At 40.3% G+C, this 20,347-nt stretch overlaps 3 protein-coding genes across 3 annotated transcripts; 1 reads left to right on the top strand and 2 right to left on the bottom strand.

Annotated features, from left to right (window-relative positions):
• Positions 1 to 2,620: 2,620 nt before the first annotated feature.
• Positions 2,621 to 8,227, bottom strand: colgalt1a (collagen beta(1-O)galactosyltransferase 1a). The gene is made up of 12 exons (XM_030790367.1): positions 7,928 to 8,227; positions 6,022 to 6,132; positions 5,815 to 5,932; positions 5,108 to 5,242; positions 4,815 to 5,019; positions 4,457 to 4,576; positions 4,046 to 4,122; positions 3,833 to 3,939; positions 3,527 to 3,659; positions 3,285 to 3,412; positions 2,991 to 3,197; positions 2,621 to 2,888 (listed from the first exon to the last, which is right to left on the bottom strand). The coding sequence occupies exons 1-12, from the start codon at positions 8,143 to 8,145 to the stop codon at positions 2,621 to 2,623; spliced, it is 1,827 nt and encodes a 608-aa protein (XP_030646227.1). The 5' UTR covers positions 8,146 to 8,227.
• Positions 8,228 to 8,731: 504 nt separating this feature from the next.
• Positions 8,732 to 12,241, bottom strand: pgls (6-phosphogluconolactonase). The gene is made up of 6 exons (XM_030790340.1): positions 12,174 to 12,241; positions 11,072 to 11,349; positions 10,832 to 10,939; positions 10,626 to 10,727; positions 9,473 to 9,613; positions 8,732 to 9,211 (listed from the first exon to the last, which is right to left on the bottom strand). The coding sequence occupies exons 2-6, from the start codon at positions 11,333 to 11,335 to the stop codon at positions 9,065 to 9,067; spliced, it is 762 nt and encodes a 253-aa protein (XP_030646200.1). The 5' UTR covers positions 11,336 to 11,349; positions 12,174 to 12,241; the 3' UTR covers positions 8,732 to 9,064.
• Positions 12,242 to 13,551: 1,310 nt separating this feature from the next.
• On the top strand, positions 13,552 to 19,714 carry LOC115826048 (oocyte zinc finger protein XlCOF6). Its single transcript, XM_030789728.1, has 5 exons — positions 13,552 to 13,859; positions 14,121 to 14,214; positions 14,969 to 15,239; positions 16,907 to 16,987; positions 19,113 to 19,714. Exons 1-5 carry the CDS (start codon positions 13,552 to 13,554, stop codon positions 19,712 to 19,714), a joined length of 1,356 nt encoding a protein of 451 aa, XP_030645588.1.
• The last annotated feature ends 633 nt before the right edge of the window (positions 19,715 to 20,347 follow it).

The raw sequence follows: 20,347 nt of genomic DNA, 5'->3' as shown, positions 1-20,347 counted from the left end.
CTCTCTCTCATACACAGTCACTAATAGACAACTGACCTCTTCCTCAGGAACTAAGAGTTACTCCATTGGTTCTTGGTTCAGAAGATGCTTCTTCAGAGGCAACAGGTGGGTGCTGTCGTTCCCCAGGTGGCACTGGATCAGCACCGTTTCTTTGATTTTTTCTCTAACATTGAAACTAAAGTAGATACAAAAGGGCTGTTGAGTTAAAAATTTGCTCTTTTTCTCTGTTGACTTACTCTAGCTGACTTCTCTTCCTCTAAAGCAGAGGTTAGCCAATGTTCTTTCACCATCATCTGAAGAGGAAGTGAGTTTCACTGTCACTTTAGGACACACCTATAACCCCAAAAAGTCTCACTGCCGCTATGCAAGTGCAACAAAGAAGTTGAAGTTACAGTACCCATCCTGCGGATGTAGGAAATTTTGTTTACCTTATTTGTTTCACTGTTGTTTGACTATGTTCATTGACTTATTGGTCTTTTTTACATGCATTCATGCTTTTTGTGTTGGATGTCCAGCCTTCTGCAGACAAGTCATCTCTGGTAACACTTCAATGTTGCTCTAAATTTAGAACCCAATGACAGTAATCGAAAGCAAGGGCAAAGTTAAGGCTTTGCATTGAACTGCTGAACAGCTCAAATGACTTGGCAGGACTTTACTGCCCTCTGCTGTTTTTGTCAGAGCAGTCTGTAAACAGTAAAGACTTGAGATAGTACAGCTCACAGGAGACTGACTCATAGGCTGTAAAAGCCAAGTCTGAAATCTGTCCTTTTCCTGAGAATTTGGGGGCGAGAGAAAAAAAATCTGAAGAGAACCAGCATTGTCAGTTGAGAACATATCAGGCAAACACAACAGAGAAAGCAGAAGAACCAAACCTGTCTCCAAATCTCTGCAAATATGACACCAATGGCCTGCTTATTACATTCTAATATTATTGAAGTTAACAGTAGTAGTCTGGTATATTGATTTTGATTATGTCTGGATAGAATTTGTATGTTTAATTAGTATGAAGAGAACCTCAGCATAACAAAGGCTACAACAGAAGGGTGTGAGACAGTCCAGCATTAGGGTAGAGCACAATTTAATGGAAGAGATCTCAAAATAGCACAAGTTCATGAAGAACATAAAATAAATTTGTGTGTTAAAGCAAGTTACCAAGTTAAAACTGTTTAATTTCCTACTTGCCTACATTTTGACCATAAGAAAGCACATGATGGAAAGGTCACTGTTTTTGAGTCACTGTTTAGAGTGTTTTATAGCTACTGTTAAAACTAAACATGATGTAGAACACAACCATGCCGGTCTTTTATACTACTGTAATATGGGAATTACGTGAAGATTGAAAATACACTAAAAACACAGCCACTAATCTTTATATTTTATTTGAAATAAAAAAAATGTTACAAAATAATGTTGTAAATTGTAACAAAATAATCTTTATTTTTACTTGAAGGCACATCTGGTGAAATAAAGTCATTAGTATTGTACATGGCATCATTACCAGAAGAATCTGATTTCTTCTTGCCCCCCCAATTCTGTCTGGCCAAAACATCACCAAAATTGAAGCTGTTCATGGCCATAGCTGAGAGCTGGGGAAAAAAAGACCACTTGTTGACCAAACAAACTATGAATTACATGCCCAAAGCTATACTTAACTAAATAAAACCCACAATAAAGCAGTGAGCTTTATTCAAACCATGAGTCCATGTCACCTTCTCAGTATGTTTATGCCTTTCTTCACATTCAGTCCATACAGGCTAGACCATTGTCTCAAACTGTGGTCGGATGGGGTGTATATGGAATTTTAATGGCTTCTGAATGATATAGCGGTGTAACCACAGACTCTGAGGCGTTTACAGTAGTCGGTTTTGCTTCTAACCCCGCTGATGAAGGGGGGTGTTAGTCTGAAGACAGACCAGCGGGGCAGGTGGTATGTGTGGTTTATCTTTTTTCTTCTCCCCCTTCTGTAACAGGCTGTGAGGTCTCTGATCTACCCACACACGGTCCTTGTGTGTTGTACAGCCAAGCTTTATTCTAGCTTGATATCTTTTTCGTTGTTTTTTTTTTTTTCATCCGTTTGTGACTTAAAATGTAGTGTGATGATCTAAAATTCGCATAAAAAGGTACAAAGAAAGAAAAAAAAAATCTGCTATTCTTGGAACACACACAGAGACGGTCTGTAATAGTTTTAGTGAGTAAAAAAAACTCCTCAAAATAGTGATGGGGATGAGATAGGAGGGTCCTTATCAGGGGATTCCATATAGCAGTCTTTTCAAAAGGGCACTGCAAACCACGGAACACATTCAAAACCTCCCTGTGTCATAATAAAACCACTAATGTCTCTGCTGAACAAAAATGCATATTTCAAGTCTCAGAGGAGGCGGTTGAAAGAAAAACAGAGACTGAACATAAAAAAATGAGAAAAAAAACAATTTGTTCCCTTCTGATGAAATAATCTCTTGCTAGTCTACTAGTGAGAGAAAACCACATTCAATGTGACATTTGCATAAAAGGAAAAAGAACCCTTTTTGAAAAGTACCTAACAGGTTAAAAGTGAGAGCGTGCGGTGTTTTTGCACATTAAACTACACACAACCCCAGATCTTAACCCAAAAGTGTCACCCTTATAGCTCATCACGTGCCGAACTGTCCAAAGGCGACTGGAGCACGTCCGAGTTTTGTGCCTCAGAGCTAATCTTCGCTTGTTCGTGGGTCTTCCTGGACCGGGCCCTATCCCAATCTGTACGGACTTTCTCATTGTCCCAGACCGTGGAGGTCTCCGTGTCACTGATGTATCCTGGTTCGCCTGTGTAGTGAGTTGGAAACACCAGCAAAGGCTCTGCTGAAAAGGCCTTCAGGTCCCTGGTCTCAAACTGTTCCATATAGTCTGTGCTAGAGAGGAAAAGGTGAGGCATTAGAAGTAAGTAAGAACAAGGGTCAAGGTATTAAGTTATGTCTCTGAGTATGGTCATATTCTCCAGCCACTGCACTTACACAGGATGCTTATTGAACATAATGGGCAGAAACTCGTCCACTGGTAACATTCTTTTTAGTGGTTCTGCTTTGAGGAGCTTTTGGGCTCCCTGTAACGAAATCATATACCCCAGGGTCCAGTAGGAGTAGTCGGCCTCCACCAGGTTGTGAATGTTGGGCACCGCTTTCTCTGGGTGCTCGACCTGCATTCTCTTCCTTCCAATATAACTGAGATGTGTAAAAGCAAAAAAGTCATTAATAAGGTGTTTGTGAGTAAAAGTGCCAAAGAGTGATATGTTAAAAGTGTAAACTCACATGAGGTCCCAGTCCAGACCCTCCGTCTCCACCTCGCTCATTAGATTCTGGAGGCGTCGTTTGAAAAAAATTTCAAACCGCAAATCATCTTCAATTACCAGCGAGGTTTTCAGGCCTCGATCTACAACCTGTGCATCAGAGCATAGCCGAATCAGTGCCTGAAGATATCTGTTCACAGGGATAAACAACTGATAAAGTTTTCAGCTCTCCGGAATTGAGAGCCTCCTCCGGTTACTCCATACCTCTTTCCAGATATTGTAGTGGGAGAGGAAACACCCCAGCTCACCCCGTGTCAGAGGTCGGCCGTGGTAGGGGTCACTGTAGCCAGGGAGCATGTGGATCCCCATTGCGTGGATCTCGGTTATATTCATTGCCCTGGTTCGAAAAATGAGACCAGTCACAAAGGAGTCCAAAGGAGGTGAACGATGAATTTTGCACAAGTAATATTTACTGTAAAAAAACAAAAATCCAAACCAAACCAAAAAAAGAGACAAATCTAAAGAGAAGCTAAACAAAGGTGGTTAGATAGCATTGAATGGACCACCTACTTGCCGTCGACAGCAGCGATGATCTTACAGTCAATCTCCTGCTCGCGCAGTGCCCTTAGCATGCGCTCCCGACGGTCAGTCCGCCGCTCCAGGTTTATCATGAACACCTTTTCGAAATCCACCAACCAGTCAAATGGCAAGAAGACTATGCAATGTACCACTGCACACTAACATAGCAACATGTAAACTCCTTCAGTCTACCTCTGAACTCACCTCATCGAAGCCCAACTTGTCTGGTTGCCGAATGGGGGCGGGAAGGTATCTGGAAGGCTCCACTGGGGGGTTCCGCACTATATGAATAGAACAAATGGGCATATTTCACCCAAAATGTTAGATTAAAATGTTTGGGTCAAAACTTGATAATCTTAGCAGAAGTACGACAAGGAGATTAGTCTGCAACTAGTCTGTAACCTTTACTCTGCAACTTACCATTGACCTCTAATACAGTGTATATTAGTTTGCAATTAGTCTGTAACCTTTACTCTGCAACTTACCATTGACTTCTAATACAGTGTGTATTAGTCTGCAATTGGTCTGTAACCTCTAATCTGTAACTCACCATTGACTTCTAATACAGTGTGTATTAGTCTGCAATTGGTCTGTAACCTCTAATCTGTAACTCACCATTGACTTCTAATACAGTGTGTATGAAGCTGTCCTTCTCATCCCTCAGAGTGTTGTGAGCTCGTAACGGCACAGGGAAAAATCCATACGTTTCTCTGTTACAGAGGAACATCTGCACATCTGACAGAGGGCAAGGAAACAAAGTAGGATGATTAAAGGTGTCTTCCCTGTGAGGAAATAAGTTTGATTTGACTTCATTTAATATAGATGGCGACAAACATCTGCCAAGAATGGCACATGTTTCTAATAATATGTTGTTTCCTTCATATTTTGCTCCTTCACATCCTCAGCTTCACATATCGAGATCTTGTCCAGTAAACTATACTCATTATAACAATGTCCTTTCATGTCACTGTACCTGCCATTCTTGCAGAAAAGGCAAAGACAATGATGTCATCAAATGCCCAGCCATAGTCTGGGTGTGGAGGATGGAAAGCCAGCTGCCTGGATGCCTCCTTGCGCAGGTCCATCAGGAAGGTGGAGTGTACCATGGGAACAGCAAAGCAACCCTTTCGGACTTGTTTTCTTATGGGTATGTAGGCAGGGGTTCGCTTATAATAACCCTAGCAACAGAACAGAGAGAAGTGGATTACCATCTTTTAGATGCTCACATTGGTTCGCATGCATGAGCCCATAGAACCATCACCGTACCTGAGAAGTCATTCCACACCAGAAGTTCGAGTAGGCTGCACGAGACTCCATCATCGGTGCCACAATGGTTTTGTTCTCCCTTATCAGCTTCCACAAAACGTTCGGATTGGTCAGAAGATTATCACAGTCAACCAACTGCAAATATTTCAAAACACAACAGCTGTCACTAAAACTGATCTCAGATTGATGAGCTGGAGAACAGAAAATAAAACTGGAAGATTTCATTGGCTCATAAACCACCACCAGAGACTGTTTATATTACAAAGCATGTTAACCAGCAATAAACAGCAAGCCACTCTGTCTCTCTCTCTCTCGCTTCACTTCCAAAATTACGGACAAACCCTGTCCAAAAGTTACGCCTTGCTGGTCTCAGACAATATGCTCTGAGGGCTAAATTTAGCGACAGTAAAGCAACAGTGATTATAAAATTGCAGAGTTATTGTTATGTCATAGAGAGGAAAGGAAAACACAACTTGATCACTTTCCAAATTTCTCCAATTGCCATGTTATCTTCTTTTTGTTCTGTTTCAAGGACTGCGTTTAAATTTTGATTTACACATTTGGCTGAAGCTCCAGTCCAAAGCCTTGCTCAAGGAAACCATAACTGCCCAATGGCTGGGCTGCTTTCCTCACCTAAAAATTACTTTTACTAAGGAACTAACCAATAATAAGTTTGACTGGAGGGTTGTTTCTCAACAGAGACGTACCATGAAGTAGTCAGCCCACATCTCTCGAGCAGACTCCAGCGCTGCCTGCCGCAATTTCATGATATATGCATACCGCAGGTTTGTCCAGTGCTTGGGACCACTTTCTCCTTCATATTGTCTAAGGAGAAAAAAGGAATCTATTTAATGAGGAAAAAAAGAGAGAAAAACGAAAATAATATCATTACATAAAAAGACTCTAAAACACACCTGGGTTCTGTTTGAGGCCTCCACTCCACGTAGTGGTAAAGTTTTTGAACGTTGATGAGCCAGTCCCGTAACACATACGTGGTGTTGTCCACATTGTGGTCGGTTGCCACCCTGTACATACAGAAAATGCACTTTAACTTAGGCTCTTCACTTAGACCAAATTACAGCAGTCGACCTGTCAGCAGTCTATGGTTTTTTTTGGGTTTTTTTTTCATACAAAGTTTTGTGGTTCAATGAGTGTTTGTGTTCAGGGAGATTTGACAAGATAACTAAAATAAAGATGTAAGGTTAAACCAGGTGTAAGATGATCATGTAATCTATTTTTTTTAGAATGGCTATTCCAATGAAACGGACAAAAAAAAGAACTAAAGAAAAAAACCCTACACCAATGGTGCTACACAATGGCTGCCCAGAGTGACACACCTCTCCTATGAAACAGTACACTCAGTTCCTCAAAAAAAGTAGTCCACATTTTCTCTCAAAAAACAGGCAAGAACAGGAATCACAAGGGTGAAAGTGCCATGTGAAGGGAACAACAGTACAACATTTTTTCCTCTTATAGATAAACAGATAGATGAAGGACCACATGTTCCTCTCTTGTTTTGGCTCTGAGTATAGAGACAGGGATTCACAGCATAACTCATAACTTAACTCTCCATGTGTCTGGTCCAGCTGCCTGCACACTGGCCACTGTCTTCACAAACAGACAGACATTAACAGCACAGCTGGGCTGGCCTGAGGCCCAGGCTGGTTCATCAAACAGGTTTCAGACATCAGTGAGGTCTACAGCAAACTCCAAGTCCATGCTAAGCTAGTTCATTCTTCCCTCTACTGTGTAGTTGATTGAAGATTGAAGAGGCTGTTGATTCACAGATTCTGTCTGTCTACCTTTTAAACCTTGAATGTTTGTGACTGTATATTCCATATGTATATTCCATCATAGAGGCCAAATTGGCTGGACTCCTTAGAGGATATTTAGCCCAGCTGTTTGGGTTGAGCACAAACATTTAAAATACACTGTGATATGTTTATTAACAAATATAAAGACAGATTTACATCCCATTGAAAATGTGACCACTTTTCAAGATGAGCAGTTTGAAAAACACTTTCCTTACGCAAAAACAACAAAAAAGAAGCAAAAAACACCATCAAAACTATTTATAGAAAACACAATACATGACACTGCCTTTTTAATACTGTTCAGTTCAATGGGTGGAACAAATGACTACCGTGGAGTAAAATTCCACCCACAGCCAAGTACCCGTGAGACGGTCAAAATGGATCTGGTGGTTTGGATGTGAGAACCCTTCCTCTTCATACCCATCCCCTCGAGACAACTGCTGCAAGACAGATGTTTTAAACTCCCAATGTACAAGTTTTCCCATCCTATAATCGTGGACCCTTGACAGGGGTAGTGCAGAGCTAATGGAAAGACAAGCCAGTAGGAAATAAACAGGATGCCGGCAGAGCGCCCAAGCCCGTACGCTGACGAGGCATCCTGTCCGTTAGCACACAGTTGTATAACTTTCTTTACCGTGTCATCATTCTAAACTACTATGGACAAACATTCCAGCAGGACAGAGAACGTAGAAACAGGAGCAGTGTAGGTCTACACGGATCGAAGAAGTCGGACTGTACGCTGGGCAAAGAAAAAGTGCGTTTGCATGATCTGATACTTGGTTGAAACCAATTTATAGATTGAAACGAGTGTGCACGGGAATCACGACGTAAGTGAAACATAATTTCTTTCCAGTTAATATTAGAGAAGCACAACGATAATCTGAGGAAATTTGCTTCTCGCAATCATGTTCGATGCATCTGCAAGATCTGTTAGAGATTGCTGCGCTGGTTTTTAGAAGATATAATTCCTTTAAACATCATTTATAACTGAACTGACAGAACTTACCACAAAGCAATACGGTCCTTAGGATAATTCAGACGCTCGATGGCTCCGAGAAAGTATGGTAACGAGTGCTCAGAATTACGACAGATGAGTGCAATAAGAACTCTTGGTGCTAGTAAAGGAGATTCTGGACTCCAACGCTCCTCGGAAAAGTACCCCTGAACTGGTTCGGAGTTCAGAAGGCAAAACAGGGCAGACAGTAATATGCTATAGCGGTACATTGTTGATGAAATGCAAAATCACGGAAAATGAATACAAACTATCAGTTTAAAGAAGGAATTAAGCGTGGAATCACAGAGACAGCGGTTGGCATTCTCCTGGTAATTACTTTCACCGACGAAAAATCAACCCAGTGACAACTCTGCACCTAGCTCCATAGACCGAGTACATACTCAAGCTACTTAAAGGGGAAAAGCAACTTTGACTTAAAGGGGAGGGCTTTTGATGTGCAGTCTTACCTCAGTCTGTAAGTATTTACACTGCAGTCGTCTTTAATTCTTCCGTAAAATAATGACGAGATAAAACCAGTGTAATTCATCTGGAAAATATCAGTTTGTCATCTCGGCGTACTTCATATTGCACTGCAAGGCAAAAGAGGGTTTATCACACAAAGGTGGGGGGGTGATGTTTTTAACCTAAAGCAGAAACTGTTTTAGGTTAAATTGTCACGCATGCGGAAACCGGGATCTTTAAGATTAAGGTTCTACCACATATCATTTTCATTTTATTTAATTGACACCGCAGAAAATAAATGAAAATAAATGCTGAAATACTACAATGTTATGTTCTTCTTTTTATTTTTTTTTATTAATTCTTACTCAGCCTCTTCACAGGGAACAAAAAGTTAATTAATCATGCGATAGAAAACACCCTTCTAGGGCAACACAGAAGTTTCAATACACCTCAGTTTTCTTTTCCAAAATATTTCCTTTTTCCACGAAACCGTTGCCATTTACACATTTCAAATGTGTGTCACACAAAAACTGGGGATGTCCACAAATATACTGTCAGTATGACATTATGATGAAACTGAAATACAGAGAAGTTGCCTGTAATGTTTGCCCATTGTTTAAAATGTTACAAATTGAACAGGCATCCTGGATGCACTGTGCCAACTCTTCATCTACAGTTTTCTTGGCCTCAAAGCTTGGCTCCAGGGCCTGGTCTCTCCACCTGAAGCGTTAAGGATGCTGCTGCAGGCTCATCTACCAGCCAGAAGAGCTCTCCCTGGCTTGGTCTGACAAGAGCTGCAGGAAGTGGAACACCTTCCCCATCCTCCAACACTTGCTGTGGAAGACGGGGGGAAAAAAAAAACATACATCAGGACAAGACCAAGTAATAGTCTCTGTTAATTTGACCTCAACGAATTAAGAATTCCATGATTTTTTTTTTTTTTTTTGAACAACCAGGGTTGCCATAACAATTATAACCAAATATGCATACCAATAGTTTATTTTGATGCCTGCAGCTTGACAGGAAGGACATCTCTGCTATTATAATACTTTCTTTTTTTGGGACATTGAGGGGTTTCAAGATAACCATACATACCTTTAGCACAGGGGCTTTGCTGCCCCCAGTGGACACAAAAACAACACAGCGAGCGGCGTTCACCACAGGCAGTGTCATGGTAACTCGCTGAGGGGGAGGTTTGGGAGAGTCACTGATAGGGGCCACGGTTCTTTGATTCTCCTATGAAATAGGAATATTCCATACAAAACAAATAACACAGTGAGATACCAGAAAAACATGACATTTTTTTTCACTCCGATATCTGGATAGTGAACAGCTGAATCAATGAGCCCTGATGAATACAGTACATTTCATGGTCTCTGAGAAAATATGTTAGAACTTGTAAAAAGCATGCACCGTTTGAGCTGTCTTACAAGACAAGCCATGGGTGTGTAAAAGACAGACTGAATGTATGCTGGCACGCGTCCAAAAGTTGGAATAACTTAAAGATAGTTACTGAAAAAAACAGTTAAGCCACAAGTAAGCCATAAATAATCCCGCAAGTCTATTAACAGTCTATGATGTAATGTGTGTGTGTGTGTGTGTATACATAGCCCAAATTTAGGCTTGCCACCACAAACACTTATAAACACTATCAGGGAGGGTCTTATACCCCCTCATTCACAAACAGTCCTTAATAGGTGATTTCCTGTGATTTCCATAATAAATGAGTCTGTTTTGAATTTCTTACAGTAGGTGAAGCCCCTGTATTCTGAAATAGCTTAAAATCATCTAAGCATTACAATACAAGCCCTTTGCACCAAAGCCTGTACAATAGATATAATATGCAAAACAACAGCTATTTACATCTTATCTTATAGGGAAGGAATAATAGGAGAACGACAACAAAGTAACAAATCGTGCTAAGCACCAATACACAAGAGATCTTATGTAAGAGTGGGTGACCACTTCCTGTTTTTGATGACACCTTTACTGTGATCTACAATGTATAGGCTCTCAAAGAAAAAAAAAAACAACAACTTGCAAATTTGGTTAATACTACTGGATACTGAAGCTGACTACACATGACCTAACCACAGCTACCTCACTCAGCCAATCAGAGTGTAGGAGAAACCGTATGAAGACAAGCACTCGTTTGGAGACTGAAAGGTAAGTTGCTGTGCTGTGAGGGACACAGCTTAAAGCACAATGTTAATACGTCTTTAACAGTATGAGAGTTATCTAATCAAACCTGCAGTAAGGGGTGCCCTGGAAAGAGAGAGCAAGTGTGCCCATCGGGTCCCATTCCCAGCAACAGCATATCAAACACGGGGGTTTGATCGGTGTCGAATGCCTAAACAGAGGGAATCTCAGTGAATGTCAGGATTACAGACTCAGCGAAAGGAACATTTATGTACAGATGTTCGGTTGAACACTTTGCAGGTGTGGTATGAAAACCTTTTTCAGTTTGTTGGCATAATCATCTGCACACTCTTGCACTGATAAGGATGGGTCTATGGCCAAAATCCTGTCCTCTGGAATGTTTACTTTGGAGAAAAATTGATTCTGAAAGGAAGCAGGAAGAAAAGCAACGAGTTCTATTGGTGAACGTATGAAATATGGTGTATACACTATGACGTAGTTCCTACATATGGAAGGGGATGAAAGCAGAGTGCATAGTGTCGAGCAGATAGTTACCTTATACAACCCATAGGTGCTCTCTGGGTCATCAAATGGAACCAGTCTTTCATCACAAAACCCAACTATCCATCGACTGAAGTCTAGACTGGGCAGAGCAATCAGCTCTTTACTGAGCATAGACACTAAACTGCCCCCAGAGAGGCCAAGAGAGAAGCTCCTACCAGCACCAATAGCTTTCTCTGCACGAGAAGACACCATTTGGGCTAAAGCTGGTCCCAGTTCTGCTCCTGAAGGGAAGACCACCACTCTTCGGCCTGACATTTTTAACTGTAATACTAACAGAAACATGTAAATGTTAATGTGTAACTGAAACTAGATATTGTGACAGCCCTCTCATTTTCCTGCCAATCCATGTGGTGCAATTGTTTGACTTTTCACCTATGACCAAAGAGACTGCTCACTAATTTATATTTTTCAGTAAATTTAGACAAAATCATACAGCTGCATCTAGATGTCTAAATCATAAATGAAACTCAACAATCACTTACAAAAATGACACCAGTGTCGAATATGCACTCACTCTTAATTATTCATGTATAATGTAAGACTAATGCTGAGAATCAATGGTAAAATTTACCTTTCAACTAAGATTACGTCTCAGGATAAGCGGCTTTGAAATTGAGTGAGTGAGTTAGATTACGCTTCAATTTCAGAATTAACCCCGCCCACTTCTGAAGTGGGCAGTTGACAATGCAGCATGACACGAATTTCTGTCCAACAATGTTATCAATGGGGAAACAGGTTAACGACATGGAAAGTCGATACATCGAAACTTTTACCCTGCGAAGGTTTTAATTACTCAAGTTCATTCGTTTATTCAAAGAATTTAGTTAACTAATGCTGCTGAAGTCAACAAGTCTGCAAAATGCTCATTATGCAAGGAGAAACTCCGAGGGCATCTCGGAAGACCTAATACGAATTACGAATTTGGAATCAAGAGACTAATGAAATATCTCTCAGGAGCACGTACTTCTTCAAAATGTGGCATTACGCCATAACTTTCGCGATCTAACAGAGAGGCATGAGCCTGAACAATAAATCAAAGCACAGCGAAAACTTATGAAATCTATCAACGGTTTTAGAGATTTATAAACTTTACCATGCAATCGTTATTGGTGGTGGTCTTGAATGAGAAATCCTCTGTATTGCTCACCCTAAGTATTTCCTCGTACGATGTGCTCAACTATTGCCCAACAACCAATCATCAGATAGGACGCTGAGGAGCTTCTTCCGATGCATTCTGGGAAATGTATTGCCGAATGTCTGAACACGCCCTACTAGTCTTGTACTAAGAAAAGCCTTTCTAAGCTTCTTTACAGATCCTGTGCTTGTTTTTGGTTGTTGTAATCTTCCTTGAGATTTATTTTTGTCAGAAAATTCTTCATAGAACCACATGGTTTAAGTTATGAATCAAGTTATGAATTTTGAAAGATCACCTGCTAGACTGTAGCTTTGCTCGTATTATTGATTGACTTTACAAATAACCTATAAATCATGTATATATTGAATTAATGACATAAGTTGGTAACTGACGAATAGGAATAGGTATATCGGCATGTGCGTGAGACTTGATGGTTTCTGTCCTCCACAGTATCACAGGAGATGCAGCATAATGTTCTACAAGAGCGGATCAGTGAGGGGCTCTCTCAGATATGAAGCCCAAATAATGTCAGATAGTAGAAGATGCTAACCGTTGACGACATTTTCGAAAGATGGTTCAAGCTGGAAATTGATGATAAAGAGGGTAGGACTTATGGGATGATAAAACTAATGACTGTAGCATTTAGCATACGTGTTTGAACTTGTTTTATCAGGGAGTTTGTGAACATTATGCCCGACATGAATAGACGAGCTATGTACATGCACGTGCCTTGTGCATGTAACTGAATTTTTCCCTGAATGAGGCCCATAGAGCCCTAAGGCCTGAGTTTTCATTAAGCTGCTGGCATTTCTTAAAAATACAGGATTGTCTGAATTATCCCCTTATCCCTCGCCTTAAGTATAGTCAGTAAGTGATTTGTTATTTTTTAACAGGGGGTGGCCCAATGGTCTCTGACTCTGCTCTATAGAGTATAAAGGGGGGTGGCAGGTTAACAAGGCGGATGCATTTTGGTCATTTTGCTAACAAGGGGGATGGCATCCCCCTACAAATCGCCTACTGACTATAGTCTTACTAAGGAAACCTAGTTATCCCTTTAATTTGCGAGAGATTTTGATCAGATTTAGGTAGGTCCGTACGTCGTCTGTGCAGTAGGTGGCAGTACGCGCTAAGATACTGTTTACTTTCCACATTAGGCGTGGAAGAAGAGGAAGATAACGCTACCCAGAGGTGTATAGTCTCAGAACTTTCACAACCAAATATCCGATTTTAAGCGGTTGTTCTGCATGTCCTCTTATGTTCTATATACGCTAGACTGTATGACAAGTTATATATCTGACGCCCATGTTTGATAGATTAATGTAAAAACTGTGTTACTATGTCAGCCATCTCCACCTTCCAGACGCAGTTGGTGTCTATCATGGATACATTAGCTAAAACGGCTGTTTTGGAGATAAGTAAACTTGTGGACATCGAATACAAAGTACTGAGATTCGAGGTAACTCGTAGTCGGCAAGAAATCCGCACACTCCAAGGCAAACTACAGTTGATGGAGAACATGTTGCAGGATTACCGGGCACAAAGGCAGGGCACAGGAGAGGACGGTGGTCCTGAAATGCGTAAAATTCCAGATCCCTGCTCCGCTGAATATCAGTTAAGGAGGGACGTGTTATCCGAAATCAAGAGGCAAGTTGCTTTAGATGTTATAAAGAGGACGTTAACTAGTGCACGTAACGACAGGCTTGTATGGACACGCTTATTTACACAGCAGCTTTAGCGCTGCAGCCAAATATGCCATAACTCGAGCATAACGACCGCAAATAAAGTTTTGAGCTGCACAGCACTGGAGAAATTCAAAAGCCCTCTCAACTAACCGAATTACTGTTTTCTTAGTCGTTTCCTCCCTCCAGCGTGCAAATCTCATTCAGATTTTTTTCCCTACTTCAGAGAGATTGTTTCCGAAGAGGTGTCCAAGGCTTCGGAGGATTTTGCTACACATGAAGGTGCAACAGAGGAATTCCTACTCACCGGACAAGACAAAGTACAACCATAGTTTTATTTTGCTGTTCAGTAAGGTTATGCCAACTTAAAGTTTTGCCTTAATTTTATGAAGTGCTATATTTATGGTTTTAAGTTAAAGTTCTGAAATGGGAAAGGAACTGAAACGTGGCAAGGCTGTGGTTGGTAAAGGAAACACATCTTTAGATGAGCACCATTATTTAGTATCAAAAACTGTCATTGTGGTTGAAGAGAGATGTTTATTTTTTTTTCAAAACAGCAAACACATTATGAGAAAGAGCATCTGAACAGGATTTCTGTCAAAGAGGAGCCACTTGAAGTTGATTTATGTGACAGTGAACTAAAGAGAGGACAAACAACAAGTGTTCAAAGTGAGTTGCACTTTTTAATTTTTTTTCTTGTATGTCTCTACAGCGTGGCATTCCATTAAGAATCATCAGATTCTGTAGGAGTACAATGGTTGATTTTTCTGTTGATTTCTGTCAGTGAGTCTGTATTTCACAATAATTAATGGTGTGCTCTTTGCAGTGTTGACAGGAGCTGTTGAGATGGCAGGTGCTCAAGCGGGTGTTCCTTCCCCTGGTCATCTCGATAATTTATTAGACCCTGACACAAGAGGTGAAGAGAGCAAAGTCATACAGAAAACAACCACAGCTGAACCACTACAAGAAGACATAGGGGTGTCACTTGGAACAAGTGCACAGAACCAGGAGAGACACAACTTGTTGGTAGAATCAAACTCAAAAACTGAAAACACTTATTTTGTTGCTCCACAGAGACTCAGCGTGTCAAAGACTCTTAGGACTCGCACTGTTGGGACATTATCAGGAGATAAACGATTCGTTTGCACATACTGTGCGAAAAGATTCAAGTGTTTTAGTCAACTTGAAATACATCAACGCAGTCACACTGGTGAGAAGCCATTTAAGTGTATGCTTTGTGGTAAGAGATATGCACAGAGAGGTCACCTGTACACCCACCAGCGCACTCATACTGGAGAAAAGCCTTATCGGTGCCTGCAGTGTGGGAAGGGTTTCATTCAGAAATGCACGCTCGATAAGCACCAGCTCACTCACACTGGAGAAAGGCCTTTCATTTGTTTGAAATGTGGAAAAGGATTTACCAAAAAATGTAATCTTAACAAACACCAAACTGTACACACAGATCTCACATTGGACCCTTATAGGGAATTGGGAGTACCAAGGCACCAGATAACATGAGAATGAAGCTGAACCAGATGCTGTTCACTGACAAAACTTACACTTCATTATTTTGTATTAAGAAACAGTTTATTTAATGTAAGTGCGAGGACTTTCTGAGGAATGATATGAATCCGTGTGCCAGTTTCACAGAGTACATTTTTGTCTCCATCCTCACAAAGTGCCGTAGTTCCCTTCAAACTTTTTAATATTAATTTATAGAAGTTGTAGATTTGAGCTCTCTGTATTCTATAGAGTGTCTAAAAAGTAGAACTGACGCATATCTGTTTGTAGCAGTTTTGCATGTGTTTTATATAACTATTGCTATTCAAAGCCTTTTGTGAGGTGGAAATAAGGTTCCTTGTGTGATACTGTCATGTCTTTGGCACAAGTAGTTCAGTGTACTTACAAGGTTGCACTATTTGTGTCATAACTTTAGTCTGTGTGCCATTACGACCATGGCTTGAAAATAATTAATCTAAACGTATATGTTTAGATTAATTATTTTCATGATGACCACTAGCGATTTGTACCATAGGTCACATGTATTAACTCACTTTCAGCAGTGTAACACCACTATCGCCGATCTCCTAAAATGGTATGAGCTCCTGCAAAGCGGTTTCTATCGTACACACCGTATGTAGTTCGAGACGCTGAAAGGCAGTAAACTTTGGCCAGACTTACTCTCAGGTTTTGACGTTGATGTTCATAGTAATAAAACTCACATAATTCGACCAAGGAGTTTACAAGTTACAAATGACTGGTAACTCGAACACACTCGTATGTGACAGGATACAGCACACAGGACAGAACAGAGGACATACAGTAGTTGACACAATGTGAGGGAACCGATTATATGGAATGATATATCACAACACCTGCACGAAAATTGTGCGCAATGCTATAATTATTGTACTTGACGGGTACATTAATAAAATTCGCCATTTTGCCTAACATCTTGTGTAAGGGATATTTTTATTCGACAGTGACTAGGTTTTGTTTCAGTGGAACTGTGTCTGCCGTAATGTCTTCTTAGCGAGGGGCTCTAAAGCGAAAAATCGAAGCCCCTGGATGTATTAGCTTTCGTATGTGTCTGTATGTCATGGTTTACGGTATGGCATCCCATGATCCCTCTGCAATGTACTTCCATGTTTGTAATTTGTATTTTGTCCCATCAAAATACGAACAGCGTTAGCCTAGTGCTTTCTATCAATAGATACTAACCCAATGGTTACTATTAATAGGTGTAACATAATATAAAGACCCAGTATTCATTTTTTGAAGAACGTAGCTAGAACTAAATCATGGAAACAATGAATGCTTTTCATTTTCAGGCTCAATTAACCTCTATAATGGATATGCTAGCCAAATCTGCGATAGTTGAGATCGGTAAACTCGTCGAAGAGTGTTGCTCTACGCTGCATTTAGAAATAGCACGGCATGTGAATGAAAACGAATCCTTGAGGAAGAAATGTGATTTTCTGGAGTGCGAGCTCAGATGTACCAGAGATACAGGTCGGACTGTAGCGCAAAAGACCACCGTCAACTGTCACCATAGCAGATCTCAGTTTGGCGGAGGCTCCAAAGGAATAGAAGGTAGGCTACTGAACAGTGGCACCAAAGACTTACAGAATTCCCGAGTTGTGCATCTTCTCACCAAATAAAGTAGCCGCATGCAGAGTTTGTTCAGCTGGTGTGTAAAGTTTATCTTTCGTACAGAGATTACTCGGCTTTCTCCGTGTTGTATATTTAACTCCCCAGAAAGGCACCCGCCCGCAATAGACAACGTGTTCGGGAAAGAATGGTGTATGAATTTATGGAGAGAAGAAGAAAGAGGACAACAGACGGACCCGTCACTGGACTCATCTATTATTAGGGAAGAGGTCTGTGTATAACATTTCTGGTTCATTTGTTTTTACCTGTTATGACATAAAATCCAGATGAACATTACAGGTTAATTAGCGCCTGTGTTTGTACCATCATATTAGGATAAACTCAGTTGTAACCTAAACCCGCCTACATCTCTCCCTGGAGCGATATGCGCATGGGCAGAAAAAGCTAGACTTTTATGGAAGGTGCAAAGATATACTGTGGCTGTTTGAATGGGCTCTTTTGAGAGAATTCAAGGGAAGCTGTACTTAAGAAGGACGCGTTCTATATAGCAGCTGTCTGTTAAAGAGAACTCAGTGGCCTCCAGCGGTGGATGTCCACTTTCGTTATTTTAAAGGGATACTCCACCAAACATTAAGCTAGATGTTAGTCTACTTAACTCCATTTTTAGCTAAAACTTTACTTTGTTTTTGTCAAGTAGTTACCTCCTGCTGAAAGTTATTCATCAGAAATTTTAATGTGCATCAAGTATCCAGATAATGTTCATCAAATGGCATGCAGAATGAGGCAGTTCAGCCCTCATGAATCCATGTTTTGTCCACAAAGGCTTAACACACATAAGGCTTAATGACAATCTCTCTTGAACCTCTAATGCTAAAGGTTATAAACAGCTCATTATAGTTGAGAGATCCACTGTGTCTAGAAATATGTGACTGGAACAGTTGCCGTTTGTCCCCATATTAACAACATAATTGGACAACTGTTCATACAAGACATTGCAGTACGGGTAGTTGTATATCAGTATTGGGTATTTATACTGACAGTATAGAGAAATGGCAGTTTCCTGAACACCTCTTTTCAGAGTTCTCTGTTATCAAAAGAGATTCCACGCAGAGGCTTATAAAGGCTAGGACGTTGTCAGTGGTGTTTATGCTGAAGTTTTGGTCATTCAAAAATTGTGCAGAAGGAAATAATGAGTATTGGAGTTCCCCCTAAAAAAATAAATTCATTAATGATCTTCACCGTGTCTTCACTTTGATAACAGACATTTCAGTGAATATCAAGTTAATCTGATTTCATGTTTCTGCACTCAGTCAGTTGATCTGGTGGATGAAGGACCTGATATGATCTTGATCAAGGAAGAGACTTGGGAAGATTGCCTTGGAAAAAACAACACACAGAGCGAACCAGTGGCCGATGGGAGAGGTGAGTAGCATGATTAGATCCACCTGGTAGTTTTAGGCTCAGCATTGTAAGAAAAAAAAAATCTTTAGAAATCACGTTACAAAAGTTAAAATTAGAGTTATGGTCAGAAAATGAAATTTAAAAATTGTTACACATTTTTGAGCTTTAGTTTAAAACAAATCACATATACGCTCCTTACAAGTACAAAGACCCAATCTTTTAGGTTCAAACACGTTCCTTTTGTATGTAAATCGGCCCACATTTGACTCTGAAATCCAGTTTTAAGATGAGTTTAAAATGCCTGTATGCATAATGAAAAAAAAAAAAATGCAAATATTTGAAAAAAAAAAAAAAAAATTCTCCGCATTTCAGAAACCCTGGTCACCAAATGAGAATTGCAATCGGTTAACCGACGTTAACCCTTATTAGTATACCACTTATAAAATTTCACAGTTACATTCAGGAAAACAAAATGTAAATAAAATTAATGTAAAGAAAATGTATTGAATTAATATTTAACTTTGCAGCTGGCCTGTTTTTATGTAAGTTTTCTTTTACAATTAAGAAACAAACTTGTGTAGTAAGGAGTAAGTCCATTGAAACTCAATGGTAATGGTCTGCTGTATATTCTGATCAAAGTGAAAATCATATGCCTTTCTGTCAATACGTCAGTGTTAAATTGTTTTATTTATTTATTCTTGAACAGGTCAGATGATGCCAAGTAACAATATTAGCGGATCAGCCAGTGTGACCCAGAGTCAGACGGACAGCTTTGTCACGTACGCCATCACTTCAGATAACCAAGTGGGCCAAAGCACACAACACAGAGGACCAGACAGTATAAGCACCGCCACATTACCCACCACACATGGAGACAATACAAGTGAACCAAACCTGGACTCTGAAGAGTTTGTTAGATTATATCCTAATACGATCAACTTCAACCCGATGCAAAATCAGAGAAGTCCTAGGGGGGACAAGAAATTTGAGTGTGTATTTTGTGGAAAGAGTTTCACTTACTTGGGGTATCTGAAAGTACATTTGCGGCAGCACTCTGGAGAAAAGCCGTTTGCCTGCACCATGTGTGGCAAACGCTTTGCTCGAAAAACATACCTCAAACTCCACCAGCGCACGCACTCAGGGGAAAAACCGTACACCTGCATGGAGTGTGGGAAGAGTTTCTCTCAAAAAAGTTCTCTGAATGTCCATCTCAGAACTCACACTGGAGAGAAGCCTTTTAACTGTGTAGAATGTGGGAAAAGTTATACGCACAAACATGGTTTTAACAAACACCAGTGCATCAGTTAGGGAATATGTCTCTTTTTTTAGGATGACCATGTATATTAGTGGAACTAAGCCGTAAATTCAGACAGCCAAATTCAAACAGGAATATGGGTGTCAGTTCTAAGTTTACTCAGAAACACAGAAGGCTCGTCACAAAGAAGAAAAGAATACCTTAGTTTGGGCATTAAGACTGGGCCATTCTTGTCACCATGTTACATCTTGTTGAAGAGTGAAACTTCAAGACTTTTTTGGAGAACAACTTCTATTGATCTTACCGTTCTAGCTGGTACCATTTCAACCCAGTTTGGCAAAAGGCTCTGTGGTCATATATTGTGGCACTTACGTGAGGGTTGTCTGTGTAAACAAAGCCATACCTGTTGTTTTATACAGACGATGTTTTGGATAATGTTGACTACAGCTAGAGGATGTCTTGGTCAATATTGGTCAGCAAAACCATACACTGAACTGTGATCTTAACCATACAGGGATATCATACCATGAGAACAGGAGAGTTCCTTGTTAGCTCTTTTGCTCTCTTTTTATGTATCTTGCAAAGCAAGCACATTTTTATACCCTCTCCTCCCAACAGGTCACAGTTAAAATCTTTAAAAAAAACAAGAGATTTAAACATTAAAACGGCCTCATTGCTCATAAGTG

This window comes from Chanos chanos, chromosome 13, assembly GCF_902362185.1.
Source record: "Chanos chanos chromosome 13, fChaCha1.1, whole genome shotgun sequence".
NCBI lineage: Eukaryota > Metazoa > Chordata > Actinopteri > Gonorynchiformes > Chanidae > Chanos > Chanos chanos.
The sequence above is the reverse complement of the archived record's forward strand: the minus strand, read 5'-3'. Positions and strand labels throughout refer to the sequence as shown.

What these genes read in the sequence shown, in the direction of transcription:
- LOC115826048 (XM_030789728.1), top strand. Translation starts at nt 13,552, where the DNA reads ATGTCAGCCATCTCCACCTTCCAGACGCAGTTGGTGTCTATCATGGAT. An exon ending in GTGTTATCCGAAATCAAGAG is followed by an intron (nt 13,860 to 14,120) that starts GCAAGTTGCTTT and finishes TCCCTACTTCAG; the next exon opens with AGAGATTGTTTCCGAAGAGG. An exon ending in GAAGGGTTTCATTCAGAAAT is followed by an intron (nt 15,240 to 16,906) that starts GCACGCTCGATA and finishes CCAGAGATACAG; the next exon opens with GTCGGACTGTAGCGCAAAAG.
- pgls (XM_030790340.1), bottom strand. Translation starts at nt 11,335, where the DNA reads ATGTCAGGCCGAAGAGTGGTGGTCTTCCCTTCAGGAGCAGAACTGGGA. An exon ending in GCACCTATGGGTTGTATAAG is followed by an intron (nt 10,940 to 11,071) that starts GTAACTATCTGC and finishes GCTTCCTTTCAG; the next exon opens with AATCAATTTTTCTCCAAAGT. An exon ending in GCAAAGCCCCTGTGCTAAAG is followed by an intron (nt 9,212 to 9,472) that starts GTATGTATGGTT and finishes CGTCTTCCACAG; the next exon opens with CAAGTGTTGGAGGATGGGGA.
- colgalt1a (XM_030790367.1), bottom strand. Translation starts at nt 8,145, where the DNA reads ATGTACCGCTATAGCATATTACTGTCTGCCCTGTTTTGCCTTCTGAAC. An exon ending in AAGGACCGTATTGCTTTGTG is followed by an intron (nt 6,133 to 7,927) that starts GTAAGTTCTGTC and finishes CTGTATGTACAG; the next exon opens with GGTGGCAACCGACCACAATG. An exon ending in GGTCTGGACTGGGACCTCAT is followed by an intron (nt 3,198 to 3,284) that starts GTGAGTTTACAC and finishes TACACATCTCAG; the next exon opens with TTATATTGGAAGGAAGAGAA.